This window comes from Nuphar pumila, chromosome 10, assembly GCF_984573655.1.
Source record: "Nuphar pumila chromosome 10, dmNupPumi1.hap1.1, whole genome shotgun sequence".
Classification (NCBI taxonomy): Eukaryota; Viridiplantae; Streptophyta; class Magnoliopsida; order Nymphaeales; family Nymphaeaceae; genus Nuphar; species Nuphar pumila.
The window spans coordinates 106726708-106745788 of record NC_143258.1 but is presented as its reverse complement, the minus strand read 5'-3'; the positions used below and the strand labels follow the sequence as shown (position 1 = coordinate 106745788).

Here is a 19081-nt window from a genome sequence, read left to right as displayed (position 1 = left end):
AACAGTAAGTTTTTAGGTAATAAGTATATAAATTTTAAATTCTTTAATGATAAGCCACTTTTTTGTCTTTAATAAAAAATTTCTTTCTTAAAAAACAACTTAATCTAAATTAGGATCATCTCTGACCTGTCTCATGTTTGATCAATTTGCACAGGCAGCTTAATTGAACGACAAGGGCAGTTTAGAATAGGGTCCAACATGTCAACTGAGTCTTGGATATAGATTCCATTGGGAGATTGGCCCAGATTCAGAACTTACCCAGAGAGAGAGAGAATACCCACTTCTAGCTGGATCGGACCTGAGTGCATTGTGTCCCAGTCCAGTTGCCCTTGGAACTTAGAAAAAAATCTTGGGTCCTCTTTTTTTTGTTATGATGAGGAAACCACACCGAGAACCAAGTCACTTATTGAGCCCGCTCCCCTGTGAGGTAAACCTTGTGTAGGGTCTAACATAGGGGTGTCAATGGGTCTGGTTTACCCGGACCTGACTTGGACCAAACCCTATAGGGTCCGACTATGGTGACAAATAAGAAGACCCAATTAAGACCCAGGTTTAGACCCAAAGGTCCAATTAATACATGGATCAGGGTATAGTTTGTGAAATTTTATACCAAGCCCGGGCCCGACCAGAGTTGTGATTAAGACCAGCAAATTTTCAATGTAAAAATGATAAAAAATATTATTTTACTGGGTATGGTTGGAGTCTGGTTCATGTAGTTTTTATCAGGTACGGATATGATTTCTCTTATAGTAGACCCAATTAAACCCGGGTTCAGACCCGATACCATACCCAAAAAATCTGATCCAAGTCTGATTCTACCTGAGTCCGAACCAAACCCGACCCGTTGACACCCTAACACCGACACCCAAGCCCTTGTTCCTTCCAACAAAAAAGAGAGACAACATACAGTAATATTTTATGATATGAAAACGCACTGAATATCTATATCTACATATCTACAGTAGTCTGTTAACGTCAAATTGCATTAAATATTTTTAAGCAAGAACCCATTCGTAGTGCTCAACGTGGCTGAATATCATCCGAGGCTTCTTTTCCAAGTACTTTACGGGTCATGATAAGTATTCGGAAAGTTTTTCCTCCTTAGTCGGAAGGTTTAAATCGGTGTGCGATGCGTTTCTATCGCTAGGGTTTCCGAGCGCGTCCTCCTCCTTCTCACAGGAAGGGGAGAGCTGTTAGGGTTTTCTGAAGTCTTCTTTCTCCGTTTTTCTCACGGTAAGCATCTCGTTTCTTCGATTTAATTTTTTTTCTTTTTAATATTTTTTTATCGTTACTTCTTGTAGATTTTCTCTATCATCGACTTCCTACGGTGGGTTTTAGCCAGATTCTTGATTTCTTTTTTTTTTTCGCTCGTTATGCTCCATGATTTGGAGTTTCCCGCGATGGTTTTGTGTGGATTCTTCGCTAGGATTTTGGTTTGGGGTTTAACGATCGAGAATCGAGGACATTCTTAGTGTAGTATTCCGAAAAAAATGGTACTTCGATCTCGATGGGGTTTCTGTGTCACGGGGGTTGCGTTTTCTTATCAAATTTCTTTACTGAGAAAGGGATTGATGGGGTTTCATGTTACGGGGGTTGCGTTTTCATCTAATTCTCTTTTTGCACTAGGGGTTATTGAGGAAACTCTAGTTGGTAGATCATTAAATTAGTCGGGCCTGCGTGTATCGTTACCTCAAATATTGATGCAAGAAAGCAAAGGAAAGGAGATGTGGGGCAGCCTCGTGCCCATTCAGTGGAGGTCAGAGTCACGGAAATGGAGACATGGGTCATGGAGTTTAATGGATATTTTATTGATGGTTTTTCTCATAAGGTTTTAATGAATCATGAAACTGGAAAAAAAGATGTGGCACTGTTTTTCTGGACAAATTTTCTCATGAATTTAAGGACTTTAATGTTTGTATGCAATCATGGTGACCAATGTCGATCTCAGAAATATCTCGGGAGGCAGTTTCTCATTATATTGTTTGAAGTTTTGTAAAGCCTCTGGTATGCTAAGCTGAATATTGGAGCTGTTTTAATCAGGTTTGTCACAATGTCACGTGTTTATGTGGGAAACTTGGATCCACGAGTTACAGAACGTGAATTGGAAGATGAATTTCGAGTATACGGTGTGTTACGAAGGTAAGGAACATTTTGTTATTGCTCTGATGTGTAGTATTCCTTTTTTTTTGTTTTTCTCTTATTTTTTTTGTGGTTTAAAGTTTTTTGTACCACATCAGTTTGTTTCTTGTTAGCGGTGGGCAACAGGTGGGGAAGCTCATCAGGCCAACCCACTGCTTGGTCCAACTATGGAACAGTTCTATTTGGTTCCCTTGATCAGGGAACTTTTGACTCTCTTTCTCTGTTTTGTGCTCTTGAATCAATTTTTATTGTCAGCATTTGTTTACTGTCAGTCATCGGGTTCTGATTTCACTTTCTTTTTCACCTCTGCTCTATGTCACATAGATATGGGCCTATGTCACACGGGCTCTTCTAACAGGGCACTGCACCCGCGTCTTGGACACAGTTTCCTTTGTGTTAGGTGAAGTCAACCACACTAAGGTCCATTTCTATCCAAAAGTAGATTCAGTTAACCCTAATCAAGTTTATTTTTATCTATATTATATATATAAATACATAAATGCACACAAATACAAGTAGTGTTAACTTAAAACTGTCAAGTTTTTTTAAAGTGCTGCATCATCGCATCCGCACCTGTACCCGCATCCGCATCTGCACCTATGTGACATAGATATGGGCACATTTGATTTTTTTTTTTTTGAAAAATAAGACACAAGGACAGTTTTGCTTCACTTTTCAATCTATAAAACAACTTTTTGATATATTAATGTGTGCTAATGCATTTTTATTGAAATGTTACTATAGACATTAAAATTATTTAAAGTAATAAAATAATGTTTGTACGTGTCAGAGTCCTGTCAGCACCCAAGTTTTTTAAAGTGCTGCATCACCGCATCACCGCATCACCGCATCACCGCATCCGCATCCGCATCCGCATCCGCATCCGCATCCGCATCCGCATCCGCATCCGCATCCGCATCCGCATCCGCACCGCACCCGCACCCGCACCCGCACCTATGTGACATAGATATGGGCACATTTGATTTTTTTTTTTTTTGAAAAATAGGACACAAGGACAGTTTTGTTTCACTTTTCAATCTATAAAACGACTTTTTGATATATTAATGTGTGATAACTGATAACGCATTTTTATTGAAATGTTACTATAGATATTAAAATTATTTAAAGTAATAAAATAATGTTTGTACGTGTCAGAGTCCTGTCAGCATGCGATAATGCATCTGGCTCTTATCCCCATGACACACTCTCTAAACAGCATTCACCGTGGATGGCATCTAATTGTAGCCAACTTCTTACGGATCAAACACATTTGTCCTGTAGGCTGTAGTTAGGTAAGGGGGAGGTTGTGGTTGGAGTAAAGGGGGGGCACTGTGTTGACCTCAATAAGTAGATTTTTCTTTGCATTTTTATGTTCTTATGGAAGCTATAGAAGAACTCTGCCTTTTTTCCCTTGGGGTTTAAGCAAACTGTGCTTGGTTTATCGTGAAGATTGATTTATATAGGGCATTTGTTTAATCTTGAAATCTGTATTAGGTGCGGGGGCCTTTGTATTACGGAAGTGCTCCCTTTGTGACAACTTGCAACAAATTTTTTACTGGTTTCCCTCATTTATCATGGCATTCTCTATAGTAATTGATCTTTTCATTCTTTGTGATTCATGTGCTGATACCAGCTTTCTTTCTTCATTGCAGTGTTTGGGTTGCACGGAGGCCTCCTGGATATGCATTTGTTGAGTTTGATGATCGTAGGGATGCTTTAGATGCAGTTCGTGGATTGGATGGTATGTTGAAAATATACCATACTTGTTCCTTTATTAATTGGCTTGTTGGTTATTAATTTCCTGAAATTGGTGTTAAGTGCTAGTTGGTGCATCAATTTATTATGAAAGCAGTCTGTAGATGCTAACTCTTTTGTTATTGAAATAGTTGTTGGAAAAGGGAGCAAAGCTCAAGAAAATTAACTCTTTTTTCAGTCTCATGAAAATTGTATCTATTTTTCTAGATGTTTTTTTAATCTACTTGTATTATAGAAAGGAAGAAAAAGCTTTGTTAGAAAAAATTGACAAGAAATCATGAGCTGTTGACCGAAAAGAAGTAAATTTTATCAAGGAAAGAAGCAAGTGATTAGTGTGGGGAGTAATCTATCCACTCTCTAGATCAATGTTGTAAGTATCGTAGTGTATTGTACAATACACTATGATACACATTGTATCTATGGGGTTTTTCGATATGAGACACACATATCTTGATGCGGGTGTGTATCTTATGATACACCTCTGTATCTTACGATACGCTCTTGTATCTTACGATACACTCTGATATGGGGCACATCTAAGATACACTATAAATGTAGTTTAAATGCACTCATTTCAAATTTTTTTTGAAAACATATAAGGCTCCTTGGGGCTAGTTCATATTCATCCCTAAAGAGATTAAGAATGATTTAGGGAGTTTTTTTTTTCAAAAAAAAAATACAATGATGATGGTGATGATGATACTCATGATAGACATTATCTAATTCATTTTTGTTTGAATTTTGAAAAAATTGGTTATATAAAGTTTTTAAGTATTGAAAAAATACTTTATGATATTTTTTTGTTTATATAAACACATTATGAATCTTGTGACTTGTTAGCTTAGATTCATTATTTAATATGCATATTGTTTCGTAGTTTGCATTTTTCTTGTGAGATATGCATTCCATTCATAGTATATTATCTTGATTATTGAATGTTCGATGCCATTCATAGCACATAATTGTTTTAATAGAGCCTAGGTGGTGAGTCCCTAAAAAGGCCTAGGCAGCACCCCAAATAATTTTTTTTAAAAAACATAAAAACATAATATGAATTATGTATATAAAATAAAATCAATCAACAATAAGCAATAGACAAATAATATGTCTAAACACTGTAAAGCAATTATATTACATAACCTTAACCTGCTCATACAAATTAATAATAAATTATAATTGAATAAACAAACCATACAACTAATAATGTGAATGAACAATCCACAAAAAATAAAATCATGTATACAAAAAAAAAATTAACAACAATAAACATAATACAAGCAATAGGCAATTAATGCGTCCTTTTCTTTTTCTCAACAATAGACATAATATAAGCGATAGACAAATAATGTCTTCTTCTTCTTCTTAACAATAAACATAATACAAGCAATAGACATATAACATGTCTTCTCCTCCTCTTTCTTCTTCTTCTTCTCCTCATCGAAGAAGAAAACAAATGATATGTCTTAAAAAAAATCTTCACAAAAAAAGCCTAGGCTCTAAAAACAGCCTATGCGGCCTAGGCCGTAATATAGGGCCCCACTGCCCAAACCTGGTCACCCAGGCGGCGGTGGGGCTGCGCCTAGGCGCCCCGTCTTTGACAACTAAGGTTCTCAAAAAATCTACTTGCTAATGTTTTGAGAACAATGCTTTTGTCAGGGTTGTACAAGGAAAATAAATAACGAAAAAGAAAAAAAAACAATGATATTGTATTCATTCTGTATACTTGTGGCACAGGAGCTTTATTTGAAGTTCATTAGTGCATTAAAAAGTTATTCATCTGTTAACTGGGAGATGGTTAGGTCTTGTGTGTGATTGATGGCTTTTAACAAACTGAATGCTCTATTTCTAGAATCACTTCTACCAAGGCCTGTTTATGACATCTTGATATTGTGCTAAACTTATCAATTTGTGTGTATGAGATGATTACGGTTGGATAATTAATCTTATATCCATAATTTCACTAGGAGATTATTTGTGATTTTGTCTTCTTCTTTTAGTGGCATGGTGTTTTCTACTTTGCTTCAGTTTTGAATAATCTCGGATGACTTGATTGGATGTAGTTTTCACGTTTGGAGTTATGGAACTTACAGTGTTATGTGATACACTTGGTGCATAACAGGAAAGAATGGATGGCGTGTTGAGCTCTCCCATAATTCGAAGGGCGGTGGTGGCGGCCGTGGTAGTCGAGGTCGTGGTGGTGATGACTTGAAGTGCTATGAATGTGGGGAGCCTGGACATTTTGCCCGAGAATGTCGATTACGTATTGGTCCTGGTGGACAGGGAAGTGGGCGCCGTCGTAGCCATAGCCCTCGATATCGCCGTAGCCCGAGTTATGGTCGCAGGTGTGCTATTTTGTTCCTGGTTAATTTCATACTACACTCTTTTGTCTTTATATATTTCCTGCAGGTTGTTTGCATAATGTGGAAACATTTGGGTTACATCTTTTGCTTCATGTGCAAATTGGCCATATATTTTATTAATTGAAGGAACTGCAAAACTGTAATGAGTTGAGAATTTTTTATTTCCATTGGTTGGTTTACCATAAAAAAGTAATTGCCAATTGTTTGAGGTTTAAAGCCTGGTGATCTCAGTGTCTGCATCCTCTGGAAAAAAATGATGGGGCAAGTTCAATCTTGATGCTTTGTCCCTTGTCTCATTTTCTTTTTAATTTTTATTTTGGCAATCACATTCTTAACAGTATGTCTTTTTTGAAAGGACATTCTTAACAGTATGTCTTTTTTGAAAGAACATTCTTAACAGTTTGTTATTTGCTGCTTGTTCTAAATCTTGGATGCTGTTCCCGTTATTGCTTTTAACTTTTAAGAGTTATTTGTACTTGTGTAAACAAATTGTTGTTTCATCTTCTGTAGCATGTTGAAGCTTGATGTATGTGATTCTGTTCTCCATTGGTTGTGCTAGTTTGGCTGCATATCCAAATGAGGAAATTCTTGTTTTCTTTTTTACATTACTGTTCCTACTTTTGGTACTGGATCTATATGTATGGAGTAATTACTGTGTTCAGCTTAAAGCTCTCGCTGTGTACTTTGTTAGCCTCGTCACAAATTCAGGATCAACATTGGCTGGTTTATCATCACGGCTTGCAGAAAAGTATTTTATCGATATCTTCTGGGACATAAATCATACTGATTTATGTCCTACATAATCTCTCTCTCTCTCTCTCTCTCTCGAAATTCTTAATCATAAGGTGGAATTCAGAAGTTAAAGAGTATGTAACCTGAAAAAATTTATGGCAGAAGTCCCAGCCCACATGGGAGACGATCACCTCGCCGTCGCAGCATCTCACCTTCTCATGGACGTAGCTACACCAAGTCGCCAGCTCACCACCGAAGTCGTCATGACTCACCTTATGCCAATGGGAATGGGTACTGTTTTGGTTTTAGGAAAGCTGTGGTTTTATGTTTTTTGGCTGTTGAAGAAATGGAAAGGAAAACAAATTTCAGTTTATTAGTTTAATCTGCTGTTGCTGCTGACAATGCTGTACTGTTTCAGGGAGCGGCGCCGGAGCAGGAGCTGAAGATGATGAGATGCAACAGAGTGGAGTTAGGCTTGTTTCTATAAATATTCTGATAGGCTGAAGCTTTTGGAGAGTAACCGTGCTTTTCTTGTTTGCTGGATTGGACGATAGGAGTTTTCACCTGGATTATGCGTGTGTGATGAATCACCGGCCTCTGCAAACTGCTTTGCTGCTAGTGATGCTTTCATACTCCTTACTGGTGATGGGGGGGATCTCTCCTCGGTTGCCTGGCATTTGAATAGGTCATGTTCCTACTTGATTGCGTCTTTTCTCTTTTAATTTTACATTGCTTATAATGACTTTCCTTATAATAGCTTTTGGTAGTAATCGTTGGTAATATAGTCATTTGGGGCTAGGCTTTTATAATACCTTTACTTAGACCAATTTTCTGTTGTTTTGAGGTGTGGTTCTGCTTAAAATCGGCATCGTTGGAACTTCTTGTTTCTTCTACACGGGTTTTCTGCCCCATGCTTCTCTTCGATCTGCATTTATGTCATTTCTACTCGAGCATCTGCCTTCGTTGTGTGTTCCTGTCGTAGTGATTGTCGATTTGCATCATGGCTACCCGGTCATCTGCCTCCCCATCGTTTATGTACCTGTCATGGTGGATCTCCATCTACAAATGACCATCTGCAACCGTTGTGGGATCCTGTTGTAGTGTATCTCCATTTACATCATGGTATGCTCTGGACTTGGGCTGCTTGGTCGACCATTTTCGGCAATACCTCGACAGAAGAAACATGTTTGGCTTCATCGACCAACTCTCAGGTTTACTTGATTACTTTTTATTAAATTTTGGAAGCTGTTTAGCTTAGGGGTTATCATAGGATACTTAAAATTGGATTAAAGGATAAGTAAATGACAAACAAAATATGGGTACACAGTTTGGGATCACTCTCCTCTCATTTGGAATGGACAAATAGTTGTTACATCGACTGCATTGTCTGATTGTGTTCCCAAAGTAAAAATGGGAAATAGGCAGTGGAGATTCAGAAGTTGGGGTACCACAAGGGTTATTTGTGAAACTTTCAAAAAAGGGGAGCATTTGTTAAACTTTTGTAAACTAACAGTTTATGACATTAACTAATCTACTTAAGATTTTATTCGGTAGCGAGATTGCTCGAACATATATGATGCTTTGTTTTTCTCTGTGACAAGTTGTGGAGAATAGAACGTAGGAGCAGTTGTTGGAGTGCCCACTTGTATGGTAGTGAGCGCACGTCACCGGACACCGGACTCGCCTTGTGTTGGGACGTTGCAGGTTCAAACCCCAATTGTACGATGCCCTAGCTTGCCTGTCTTAAAAAAAAATAGGTCACCAACCTAGGATGCCCATCTTGTGTATGTTTCTGAATTACTGAACTTGCATCTTTCTGATCTTGAACTTAATGACGTTAAAAAGCCTCATCAGAACCCTTGTGCTGGTTGCGTGTGCTATTACATTGAATGCTTTAGTGTGCCGCCGCTGCACCTCATCTGTCCTCCATCTTTTCTTGGGCTCCATAGCTGATAGGCTATACCCAGAGATGGAGGGCAGTCAGGTGCAGCAGCACGCTCAAAAGTTACACCTGATCTGCCTGGTTTGATTTTTCATGCATTTTGGATGAAAAAAATGGTAATTGGAGCTTCCAACTATCTATGCATCGGAATCAAATGTTCCAAAAACTGATTCATGTAAAAACAAGCATATGAATTACACAGCTCGGCTAGAATTTCAAAAAAACAGAAATTTATGAAAATCTACAATCATGTTTCATTTAGTAGGTTTTGTATTTTGTTGGTGTCTACAAACATCATGACCATAGTTGGTTTATTGTGCTGATTCGTACGGTTTTAGTAGGCTTAAAAGATGGAAAGACCATATTTGCTAGGATTGAATGGTTGTCATTTATAAAGTGCATGAATTTGTGTCGACCGCTATTCAACTAAAAGATGGTCACAATTCCAACCACGTCTGTTCTTCATACGGACATTTTTGCTTTTAATTTTGCTTATTAGTAGTTATGCCATGCATCCACCCAAGTGTAGCTGTTGTGCTAAATAACAACGGGGCTCCGAGGTGTTTTTCCATGTGGTAAGGGGGGTCCTCTGCCAAGCTTAAGGCTCAGGTTCGAATCCCTCTGCCACATGAGGCTTAAGAGATACCTGGTAGGGGTCTGCCTAACCTCAACTTGCCTTTCAAAAAAAAAAAAACAGCAACAACGTGGCTCTGAGGTATTATCCCATGAGGTAAGTGGGGTCCTGTGCCAAGCTGAAGGCCCAGGATCTAATCACTCTGCCACATGGGGCTTAAGAGATATCTGGTAGGGGTCTTTCTAACCCCAACTTGCCTTTAAACAAAAAACAATAGGGCTCCGCGTGGTTGGTAAGAGCTGTCAATGCAGTCTCTTTGTGGTGGGCGGTTGCAGGTTCAAACGCCAGTGGTATGTTGAATAATAACAGGTATGTTGAATAATAACTGGTGGGGTCTGCCTAACCCCAGCTTGCCTTTCAAAAAGCAACTCTCCTGTAAGTAAAATAACTATATTGTGAGTGCAAGGCATTTAATTATCTACACGGGTTCCGATTTTTTCTGTTTAGATAATCTTCCCGTAGTTGTAAAACCCGGACAAGACCAATTGCTAGTAGGTTACAAGTTCTTGACCCGTCGTTGTGAAATCTTTGGTTCGGATTGGTTTGATCCAACTCCATTTGAATGGATTGCTTGTATTGATGGTAGAAGTTGGTAAGATCAACCGCCAAGTCCTTGGCGACAAGCATATGTGGGAAAGGAGTGATGACTGTGGCCTTTGATGTGTCAGTGTTGATGGGTTTGAGCAGTGGCGGAGCCAGAAGTTTTTCATTGGGTGGGTAGACTTCGGGTCTCAGGGACAATGCCAGAAATTCCGGGTGATGACTCCATCGTAGGTGGGCTTGCCGAAGGTGGGTCTGTCCGGGTCCTCGGCGGAAGGGAGGGCTGCCCTCTTCGAAGATAGGTGGTCATCGATCTCCATGGCGAGGGGCTGACCACCGTCGTTGGCAGCCGATCTCTTCCACTTGTTGCTGTTCTGGTCTCCCAGCCCTTCATCTAGACGCCGAAAATTGATGGTGCAGGCCATTGGTTTCAGAGAGAGAGATGGTCGTCTTCTCTTGTTCTATTTCGGCCTTGGTGGCAGAGGGAGAGATCAGACATATAGAGAGAGCGAAAGAGAGAGTCTAAGGCTTCATACAGGTCGGACTACAGTCCAGACCCGTGTGAATTTAGGTCCGAAATCAATTCATTTATTGGACTCTTCAGGGCCCATCAACGACTCTTTTATGCTAATGTATGTAAAATATAAGGTAAATTAACAAAATTATTGGACAATGTGCAAAAAACTATTACAGATATTATACCTCACACTTATTCGATTTTTTTTTTTAGGTTTCTAATTTTGGGGTGGGCGACCGCCCACCCATGCCCACCCCTGGCTCCGCCACTGGGTTTGAGGCAAGCCACGTTGTTGGTCCCATCTATGTTCATGGAGCAGGATCCATATTTACCTTCCCTTTGTAGGCCAAAGTGGAATCACATTGTATTTTCTGAAGGTCATCCAACACCTAAACAGAAAGCACGATCACAGTTGCCACTGATACAGCGAGTTGTTAGTACCAAGATCCATTTGATCCTAATAGACCCACTTAGTCAAAGTCAAGAAAGATCAGCCTAGTTGAGTTAAGTCTTGGCCAGTCTAGGGTCTTAGACTGAACCACCTCTCTCTCTCTCTCTCTCCAGCAAATTCCCAGGAATGTCCAATGCCCAGGTTTGAAAATTTCAATGTACATTCATGGGCCCTGAAGAGGCCTGAATCTTGTAAATTTATTCAAATTGTGTGTTGTATGAAATTAATGAATTAAAAAGAGTTAAACATATAATACTAAATACTGATGCTTACAAGAAGAGGGTAAACAGTATTTCTGACTTCGTGGATATCATATCTGAGCACGAAAGCTTGTTCTTCTCCAGCTACGAACATAGGAGAATGCTATACATTAGACTGCAGTGTGAATGACAGAATCTCATGAGTGAAGTTTGATGCATCGGGATGATGGTGTTAAGAGCTTCTCTTGCTTTAGTCGTCCTTCACTCGACATTGGTGATATGGTGTTCGGTCAAGCTAAAGTCACAATTGTATGAAAATACTGCCTGCGCTACGACCCTAATTCAGGTTACTGTTTGTGTTAGTATCTACAAAGCTAAGAACTGAAACTTAAATTGATTGTGCATTTAGTTAGGCATGGCATGCATAATTTAAAAATAAAATCTAGTTAATGATATTAAAGCCACTCGTGCATACAATTTTAAATTCAGCAATAATAAGTGCATGCATTATCAATTGTTTATTCATGTTAAATGTTTATGAATGTATAACTGCTTCTGATTAAAAGAAATATGCTAATGTGAATGATTGAAATTTGTGTAAGTATTGCATCGTATCTATCTTTAAACATGTTGTTTGAATTTAACATGTATATGTATTGGGTTAAACTTTTGCATGCTTGTTTTAATTTATGTGTATTGAATAACGCTTTCTTATTGAGGACTTGATGAATATAAGACCATGCGATGGCAGAAGGTTGCAGATCTAACACCAAATATGATCCCACCTTGAATGGTTGTCTGACTTTGAACCAACATGTTTAAGTCATGACAGTTGACTCAATAGAAGACCACTATATACGTGTGTGTCTGCCTTCTCAAATAAAGCATGTGTATAAGCTCTTTGTTTAATTGCCCCAAGAGGTTTGGTGCAGTGAAATAAATGTCCACGTACCATGTAAATGTATAAATTTCTACAATTTTAATGATAAAAAGCATGTTAATAAGCTCTTTGTTTAATTGCCCCAAGAGGCTTGGTGCAATGAAAGGGGCCTTGCCCACTAGATTGGTGGTTAGGACTCCATTTTCATAAGTGTCAAAGGGAACGCAGGTTCAAAACCCAATTGTACAGTTGTATAACTGGTAGGGGTATGCATAACCCCAGTTTGCCTTTAAAAAAAAAATGAGTAAGAGATAAAAGTGGAGGACTAAGCCCTTGCTTATCCCTTGCTCACCCAAAGCCCTGCAACTACCTGGGGGCAAGGGGTGCACCATGGGTTTACACTTTTGGGAAAGCAATCGTAAGTATGGCAAGTTCTAGGTCTTTAATCTTGAGGTTGTTTACCTATCCTTCATGATTTTTTTTTTAATTAGCAATAATAAGCTTTGTCACAATAAGTTGCACAGTCTATGTTATGGTCAAGCCAAGATATTAACCTTCAATTTAAGCATATTGCAAAAGCCATAGTACCATGTATGGCTGGTAAACAAGCTGAGCAAGACAAGCTTGAAGCGGTTAAGCTTGGCTCAATCTTGTGGCAAACCAAGCAGAGTTTGAGCTCATAATCGGTCCAAGTTAAATGAGCTGAGTTTGAGCTGGCTTGTCTATAGAAAAAATATATTGTTTTGGAGCTGAAAGAAATAGGATTATAAAAAAATACATGTAAAATATATTTTTTATTACCTAATAAGCTTAAGCCTATTTTATGATTTTAAATGAGCTCTTTAAGAGACAAACATCAGCTGAATCACGAGCGGCTCCCAGCCCTAGTACTATGCACTTGTGGCGTGTCACAAAGACACAAGGATACAAGGACATGCAAGCATGTTCGACTTGCAAGCTCAAAAGTTTTTTGAAAAATAGGACCCAGGGACATGGAATTTTTAAAAATTTTAATCATTAAGAAACTATTTTTTGATATTTTAATATTTGAAATTAAAATTTACTACTATTTTTTTTAAATTAATTAAAAACATTAAAATCATGGCCGCACGAATCAATCTTCATTCCAGCGTGTTCACATCAAGAATATAGAACCAGAATGGTGTATCCTTGTGACATAGTTATGCACCAAATTATAATCAATCTTGATTTTTAAATTTTAATTCATAATAACTATTTTTTTGATATTTTAATATTAAAAGATGATTTTTATTAAAATAATACTTAAAACCATAAAAAATATTAAAATATTGGTAGTATGTGTCTCGGTGTCGGTGTCGGTGTCAGTGTCTACGTGTCCAAACGTCTTCACTGGTGTCATGGAAGACACGCCACCAAAATGGCGTGTCCATGTGACATGGTCTTTAAGATAGAGATGATTTAGATAAAACCCAAACACGTAGATACTCTGTCGAAGGATGCAAATAACCGGTCAGATACGGCTGGGTCATGCTGTTCCTAGATCAACGTATCCAACTAAAACGGACAGAAGTGCTGTACCGTACAGATGATATCTCTATCTTTGCTCTTGCAGCAGCACTTTAGATAGTTTCTCCCTTCTCTCCTGTATTCGAAATTCTGATTCTTTAGCGTCGATTCTTATCTCTGTTTCCACGAATTTCTTGCTCGCTTTCGTGTTTGTAGTCCACCGATGGCGTTTTCATCCACTCGGCCTCTCTCCCCAACAACCCCATTGCTCTTCAGGTATGGACTAACGCACTCACCTCGAAGAGAACTCCATTTCTCCTCTTCTTTGTGTCGCATTTCCTACAATTCCGTCGATTCAGAGTCCACTAAGGAAAACCCATCTAGGAAAAACGATGTGTTGTATTCTTCGAGACCCCGAACGCTTCAAAACCATTCTAGAGTGAGAAAATTCGGCACCAAAAATGGGTGGCTTGAGAAATGGGGAGATACCAATCAAGCCAATCTTCCAAAGAAGCCGCAACCTGTATCGGACTACGGAGATGGTGAGGTCTCCAGTGAAGAGGAGGATGGTGGTGGGGATTTGGGGTACGATTTGGAAGGCGAGAGGGGCAGCACCATGGATAGAATTGTGGAGAAGTTGAAGAAATTCGGCTATATTGATCAGCCGGCCCGCTCGAAGCTCGTGCCGTGCGAGGAGAGACGCCCAGAGAAGGGCTTGGTCGAAGACATTTTCTATGTTGAACCGGGCGTTCTGCCGAATTCGAGAGGTGGGTTCTCTGCGGAATCTCCGTTGGCCGCCCAAGGCTTCGGGGACGACGATGGGGATGCGCGGTTTCCGTGGGAGAAGCGGTCCCAAGAGGAATTGGAAGAAAGGAGCTTGGCTAGGAAGAGAAGGAGCAGAACGTCATTCGCGGAGTTGACGCTTCCCGAATCCGAGTTTCGGAGGCTGAGGCATTTGGCTATTCGGACGAAGGGGAAGACGAAGATTGGCGGGGCGGGGGTTACCCGGGAGATTGTGGAAGCAATTCATGAGAAATGGAAGAAATCGGAGGTGGTCAGGATCAAATGTGAGGGAGCACCTGCACTTAACATGAAGAGGATGCATGAAATCTTGGAGGTGAGTGTTTTCCTGGTGGTTTGTCATGTATCCATTTATTTGCTCTCCCACTTCATCCATTAGAATTTGTGATGCCTAGGAATGCTTATATATTTGATACTTCAACTAGCTGCAGTTAATTGATGTTCTTCCATTCAATGGGAGCGTGAATTATGAATGAATGGGGAAGGGGAAATGAGACTGTTAGATCCTATCCCATGTAGATCAGATAAGGCTTGATGATGATGGTGGTGGTGGCAATTAAGTAGTAGGTTTCTTATTGATGCTAGATTGGCAAGTTTGCATTATCCAAAAAATGGTTTTATAGATTGGAAAGCATTTAGTGTTCTTAAGAAAGATTGTTCCACTGGTCAAGTGTTTCCTATTTCCTCGAATCAGTTTCATTTTTCTCCTATATTTTATTGCAATACAAATTTCCACTCTTTACTGCATGTTAAATTGTTAGTTTTTCTGTGGATACGTGAGGTAGTCATGTTGTAATGAACTACTGCCTGATTTCAAAGTTTAGCACGCTGACATTATAGTAATACTGAGATCGTTGGTACATATGTCAGGGACAAGCAACTTAGGTTTTCCTAACTCAGAAATTCTAGAAATGAAAGATAGCATAAAGCATAAGGCTTGTTGGCCCAGCAGTTGCAGGTCCTGGCAAGTGGGTTAGGCTCGAAAGTTAGAGAGACAACATATATTGGACATGGACTACAAAACTTTAGTATGTTGTTCTACTGTAGTTATATTGAGTTCTGAAAACCTTTGATTCTGACTTCTGGGTCTCATTTTCTGGAGGGTGTTTGGTGTGAACATCTTGAAGCCTGTGCATATTGTGCAACTAAGTGCTTATGGTAAGATTTTGGAGAAAAATAATTTCTTCCATATGTATTTTTGAGATGAAATTACGGCTTGTATAAAAAAGGAATATTTATATAATCTTCTACCGACTTTTTGTTTAAGAGCCTAATGAATTTTTTTTCAAGATTAGAGATGGTGAGACATTATCCAGCAAGGGCAACACTTAGAAGTATTACATCCTTGGCTATTTCAGTGATAATTTATTTTCAACGTCCATTTGATGTTGTACAGAAAGATCCTTTCTGAAATGATGAACTGGATGTGTGTAGAAATATCGTATGCACCTTAAAAGCATGTACATTCCTCTGTAGCTGGGCCATCAAGAAAGTATACACTGACCCTCATAGAAGAAAGCATAATAATCCAAATGAACAAGAAGAATTAAAGGAAAAACCCATCATCTGTTTCTTCTTCCAGTATTGCTATGCTGAATGATTTTACAAGTTAAAGAAGGGAACACTTGCCGTTGTAGAGAACTGGAATATGCACCAACTGTCCTTAATGAGTGCCAATCCTGTTGGCTTGATAAACATTCCTTTTCTTAGAGAAGAGATTTTATATCTCCTTTTTTCCTCAATTGCTGCCACTTGTTTGTATTTTCCTTAACTGCTATTTTAATTCCTTTCATTTTTCCTTCAATTACTGTTTGTTTTATAATCACATCCAAAGTGCATATACTTGCTGAATTGACTTGTATCAGATCACTTTTAAGTTGTCAACATATATTAGCTGTGTCATGAAACAGCAAGGATCCCAATGCACTCCAAAAATGAGTTTCAAGAGTTGAAACATAATGCATTTGGACAAGACCATAACAACAAAGGTGAAGCACATTGAATGTGAAAAAATATCTTAATTAATAAAGAATACAAATAAAATACAAAAAGAAATTACATAAAGTCCTCACTATATAACTCTCAAAACACAAAAAATACCTAATACTATCCATCACTCTCTCACTTACAAAGTCACCCACCCACCCACCCATATATATAGGGACAAAGAAGGGAGAAGAGAGCCAAATTAAAGAGGAGAGGGAGAGCCTTCTAGCCGTTGGACTAGCCTCTAACGGCTAGAACTCAGTCAACTTAGGTTGACCAAATCCTAGTCAACCTAGGTCGACTAAGATAATATATATATATATATATATATTATACTAATAAATATATATACAGACGTATATGTGTATACTTATACAAGGAAAAGGCCTTCCATCTTAACACTGTAATGAGATATGCGGAAAAACAAAGAGTGCGATAAACACTTACAATGTCCACCAATGGACAAACAAAAGGGATGACACCCAAATCCACAAAGGGACAACACAACATAAAAATATAAATGTTTCTTATTGAAAATAGAGAGAGCTCTCAAGAGTAAAGAATATAAGAGGGGTTCACCCCTATATATACACAAAAAAGGAGAGTGAGGGGTGGCCTTATGGCCTTAAAAGAAGAGCCACATAGGGGGCTCCCCATGGAGTCGTTGGGAGCCCCCAACGGTCACAAATGTGACCGTTGGGGGCCCCATCGACTCCATGGTGGGGCCCCTTATGTGGGTAAAATAAAAATAAAAAAAGAAGAAAATAAATAGGGGTACTTGCGAAATGACTAAAATACCCCTATTGAGTATATTAGACAATATATATATATATATATATATATATATGGATTACATGTATTTTAACACCCTCCCTCAAGCCTTACGGGGATATAACCGAAAGCTTGTTAAGGAGAAACAAAAAACGAGGAGCGGCAAGGGCTTTAGTGAAGAAGTCCGCCAACTGGTACTCGGATGTGACGTAAGGTAGTGCTATGGTTCCTCTTAGGTATTCATCACGTACGTAATGACAATCCATCTCGATGTGCTTAGTACACTCATGGAAGGTGTGATTGCTTGCAATATAAATTGCGCTTTTGTTGTCACAACACATCTTCGGAGGAGTAGTGATGACAATGCCCATATCACTGAGGAGACTTCTTAGCCATACAAACTCCATGGTTGTAGTGGCCATAGCACGATATTCCGCTTTTGTTGAGGACAAAGATACTTTGTACTGCTTCTTGCATCTCCAAGAAATCATAGTCACCTAAGAAAATACAAAAACCCGTAGTTGAGACTCTGTCATTGGGATTTCCTCCCCAATCGGCATCAGTATAAGCAATTAAATCAAGTGATGAAGAGGAGGAAAAAAAACTCCCTTAGTTATGGTGTTTTTGATGTATCTGACGATCCTTAAGACTGCACTCATGTGCACGGTTGTAGGTGCATGTTGAAACTGACTGACAGAGTGGACGACATGAGCTATGTCTGGCCGAGTGATGGATAAGTAGGTTAGAGACCCAACAAGTTGACGGTAGGGAGTAGGATCCTCGAGAGGTGTTTCATCTTCCAACCTTAACTTTGCATTGATGACTTCAGGGGTTTCTGTCTTCTTATCATCGGAGATACCAGACTTGGAACAAATGTCAGCGACATGTTTCATCTAAGAGAGAATGTACTCTCGAGGAGAGTACGCTACTTCAATTTCTAAAAAATATCTTAAGAAACCAAGGTCAGACATGTCAAAATTTTCTTTTAAAGCTTTCTTAATATCATTAATTCCTTGCTCATCACTTCCAATGATGATCATATCATCAACATAAAGTAGTAGAATAACTACTGAAGACCTTGCACTTTTCACAAACAAAGCAGTGTCAGTATAGCATGAATGCAAATTCAAACTTGTCATTACATTACTAAATCTATCATGCCAAGCCTTTGGGGCTTGTTTCAAACCATATAATGTCTTTTTAAGTTTGAGAATTTTATTTTTACCAATACATACTCCTGGTGGAGGATCCATGTAAACCTCTTCATTTAATTCACCATTTAGGAATGCATTCTTAACATCTAGTTGATAGATAAGCCATTTTTTAACTGACGCAACGGCGATAAGAGTCCTAACACTAGTCATCCTAGCTACGGGTGCGAAAGTTTCTTCATAGTCTATACCGTATTCTTGAGCGTATCCTTTTGTTACTAATCAGGCTTTATAGCGTTCTAATAAACCATCACTTTTAGTTTTAATTTTGAAGACCCATCTATATCCAATCGATCTCTTTCCAGTGGATAGTGAAGTTATTTTTCAAGTTTTTGCCTTTTCAAGGGCACTAAGCTCCAAGTTCATGGCTTCAACCCATTGGGGAATGTTTTTGACTTCATTATAATGTGAAGGTTCATGAAAAGAGTGTAACGCAATTAGGCATGCTTTATACCTTGGAGTTAGAGACTCATAGGAAACAAACCTATTAGGAGGATTGGAGATTCAGCCAGATCTCCTTAAAGAGATTTCTTCTATGTTGGAACCTTGAGAGTATTTTTCTAAGGCGCTCATTTGAGCTTGTTGACCACGCCTAACATAGGTTTGGATTGGTCTATCACTTTCATTTTCAACATTGTTTAAGAGGAATATCCTCTAGGTCATTCAACGACTCA

General features: G+C 38.8%; 2 protein-coding genes across 2 annotated transcripts in view; both read left to right on the top strand.

Annotated features, from left to right (window-relative positions):
- The first annotated feature begins 1118 nt into the window (after window positions 1-1118).
- LOC149827804 (serine/arginine-rich splicing factor RSZ21-like) lies at window positions 1119-8536 on the top strand. Its single transcript, XM_090019645.1, has 6 exons — window positions 1119-1233; window positions 2041-2139; window positions 3792-3880; window positions 6014-6236; window positions 7149-7277; window positions 7405-8536. The coding sequence occupies exons 2-6, from the start codon at window positions 2051-2053 to the stop codon at window positions 7427-7429; spliced, it is 555 nt and encodes a 184-aa protein (XP_089875771.1). The 5' UTR covers window positions 1119-1233; window positions 2041-2050; the 3' UTR covers window positions 7430-8536.
- A 5134-nt stretch (window positions 8537-13670) lies between these two features.
- LOC149827803 (CRM-domain containing factor CFM3, chloroplastic/mitochondrial-like) overlaps window positions 13671-19081 on the top strand; it is a 29656-nt gene continuing 24245 nt past the window's right edge. Inside the window, exon 1 of the mRNA XM_090019644.1 lies at window positions 13671-14755. Within this exon, the coding sequence (XP_089875770.1) occupies window positions 13862-14755 (894 nt within the window). The 5' untranslated portion in view covers window positions 13671-13861. The remainder of the gene's footprint in view (window positions 14756-19081) is intronic.